The following is a 3,052-nucleotide window of genomic DNA, read 5'->3' on the forward strand; positions in this document are numbered from 1 at the left end:
TCCCAGCGCGCGTCGTCGCTCTCGTGAGTGATGTACCGCTCGCCCATCTTCCCCTCCAGTTCTCGGAGGTCCAGCCAGGTCTGGTACTCCTGGGCCCAGGAACACGGGGGTTAGCGACGCGGGGCCAGTTACCTAGGAGAGTGAGGCCACACCCCCACAGCCTACGCAGCCAATAGAGATCTAGCTCTAGCCCACAGCCCAGCCAATGGGCGGCCCAGCCCCGTTCCTTACCCACCGTAATATGCCACACCCCTCACTACCGGCGCGGCCAATAAGAAATCTAGCTCCAGACCCGCCCCCCGCATCACCTGTAACCACGGGTGGCTGAGAGACTTGTCCACACTGTAGCGCTTGCGCATCTTCACCTGCAGCAGGTTGTTGATGAGGTCAATGGCTGAGGGAGGAGACAGACAGTCAAGCCCTGCGGGGTGAGGGCCAACAGGCCACCGGCCCACCTGCTGCCCACCCAGACCTTCCTTTGGCTCTGGCCCAGGTGGCGCAGGGCCTCACTTGCACCAATCCCTCACCCACCCGTTTCCTCATTAAATCACAAATGTGTTTCCGCCATACACATGTGGCACACACACACTCCAAGTCTCTACCTCGGTTTCCCCACTCCTATGTCACCTTCATAAATTCTGTCATACACAGTCAGATACAGGTACCTCTGTACTATTCTTAATATTTTTCTTTAAGCCAATTCATTTGTCCAAGATATAATGTGAAGTGGACAAGGCAAGTTGAAAAACAGCACGTATTGCCAGGCCGGCGTGGCTCAGTGGATAGAGCATCGGCCTGCGGACTGAAGGGTCCGGGGTTCGATTCCGGTCAGGGCACATGCCCAAGTTGTGGGCTTGGTCCCCAGCATGGGGCGTGCAGGAGGCAGCCGATCAATGATTCTCTCTCATCATTAATGTTTTTTCTCTCTCCTCTCTGAAATCAATAAAATATATTTTTTTAAAAAAGAAAAACAATGCCCTAGCTGGTTTGGCTCAATGGATAGAGCGTCGGCCTGTGGACTGAGGGGTCCCGGGTTCGATTCTGGCCAAGGGCACATGCCTGGGTTGTGGGCTCGATCCCCAGTGGGGGGCATGCAGGAGGCAGCCAATCAATGATTCTCTCTCATCATTGATGTTTCTCTCTCCCCCTCTCCTTTCCTCTCTAAAATCAATAAAATATATTTTTAAAAAAGAAAAACAACACATATGCTGCCATCTGTGTAAAAAGGGGAAATAAGAGAACATATGTCCACATATTTGCATATATACTATAAAAGAGACTTGCAGTAGCCACTGCCTTTGGGGAGAATTGCTGACAAAGGAGAGAGAATTTTCACTGCAGACCCTTTTGTGTATTTAAAATTTTGAACCATGTGAGTATTTAACCTAAGTAAAAATCGATACAGTTTTGTAAATCACTTCACTTTATAAGGTAAAAATTAATTTATATAAAATGGAAACTTCACATCAGCCCGGTCAATGGAAATCCAAAGATCACTTGCACGTCCACAGTCAGCAAATGAAAATAAACAGTGTTAGTAGATGGTCATGGTCACTGGTTTCCTGCGGAGCCCAGAGACCAGGGCCTGTTCTCTATGAAAAGGGGGGTTCGCAAGTACCAGGCATTCAAGACAAGCCAGCACTTGTCCGAGGCTCTCTCCTTGATCCGAAGCCTGAAGGACAAAGGCCTCACTGTGTGAGCCCCTCTGAGTGCAGGCCTTGTCTACACGGGCCTCTGCTCCGGTCAACACCACAGGCTCCCTCACGCACATCCGCCCATTCAAATTCACTCACGCACACGACTTACTGAGCGACTTCTGAGGCCCTGCAGGATCACTCCAGGTCTCAAGGAGTTCTCATTCTCACCGTTTAGTGCTTACGGCTCTCAGGCCCACCGCCCACTCTTTTCAGCTGCACTGAGTAACCCTCCAGTCACCCCCTCTCTGCCTGCTACATGAGGTCACACCCCTCCCACTGTTCACAGACCACTCAACCTTCTCTCCACATGATCCTTTCTCTCGGAATCATCTCAGTATTCCCAGAATTGAGGACAGTCCGAATCAGGCACACAGTAGGCACTCAACATGTCCTTGTTGAACAAATCGTTGAGAATAAATAATTGTCTTCTTCACCTTCCTCCCATACTCCCTCTGTCCTGAGCTCGGGCTACAGGACCTGGCCCTTGTTCTAACTTATTTAGGGCTCCTTCTCGTAGCCCCGCCCTTGCCCTACCCCCACACCCGGCTCGGCCCCAAAAGTTGGGGGCACCAGGACTTAACTTTCCCAGGCAAGTCTCCAAGGCAGCGGCCCAAGTCACAAGGCCCAGCGCCACTACCTGGCCGCCACACCAAAGCCCCTACTGCAGATATCTAAGGCCCGCCTTGGTCGACTCCCCTCTCCTGGCCACCCACGCTCCTCCCCAGCCCAGCGGCTCCCAGGTCCCAGGTGTGACTGGTCTCTAGGCTGGTGCTGCTTTCGCAGGCAGCTTCAGAGACCCTCCATGGCCCTGCCCTCCTCTAGCCACACCCCTAAACCAGCTCCCCCTCTCACTGGGCCCGCCCCAGCCCCCAATCCCTAGTCACCCCAGCACACAGCAAATTAGCCACGCCCTGTTCCTCAAGCCTGAACCCTGGCGCCCCCCCCCCCGCGCCCCACTTTTGCAGGGCTAACCTTTTAACCTTTTCACGGTCATAACCGCAAAGACTACAGGACCTAGCTAACACCCTGGGAGGATCTGCCTCTTCTCCTGGCACCCCAGCCCTTCGGCTTCCTCAGGTCCAGTCCCTCCTGGTCTGGTTCCAGACTGGCCACGCCTAGCTTAGCCCCCAAGGCACCAAGGGTCTGTCTTAGCGCTTCTGGCACTGTTTCCAACCCACATAACCTGGTCTAGGCCTGAGTCTGGGGCCTGAGTCCCTGCCCCAAAGTTCTAGGTCCAGGGCGCATTATAGTTTAAAGATCCTACCCCATGGCTCCACCCCATGGCCAGGCCCCATCCCATGGCCCCACCCTACGGCTAGGCTCCTCGCCACAGCCCCACCCCCTAGCCAGGCCCC

The 3,052-nt window shown here is 54.1% G+C and overlaps 1 protein-coding gene across 1 annotated transcript in view; it reads right to left on the minus strand.

The window, feature by feature from the left end:
- The window catches only part of PRKD2 (protein kinase D2), a 38,764-nt gene that overhangs the window by 1,841 nt on the left and 33,871 nt on the right, over positions 1 to 3,052 (minus strand). The window contains exons 18-19 of the mRNA XM_005857853.2: positions 309 to 394; positions 1 to 89 (exon numbers count right to left, since the gene is read on the minus strand). Of these exons, the coding sequence (XP_005857915.2) occupies positions 1 to 89; positions 309 to 394 (175 nt within the window). The remainder of the gene's footprint in view (positions 90 to 308; positions 395 to 3,052) is intronic.

Source organism: Myotis brandtii, unplaced genomic scaffold, assembly GCF_000412655.1.
Source record: "Myotis brandtii unplaced genomic scaffold, ASM41265v1 scaffold114, whole genome shotgun sequence".
NCBI classification, from domain to species: domain Eukaryota; kingdom Metazoa; phylum Chordata; class Mammalia; order Chiroptera; family Vespertilionidae; genus Myotis; species Myotis brandtii.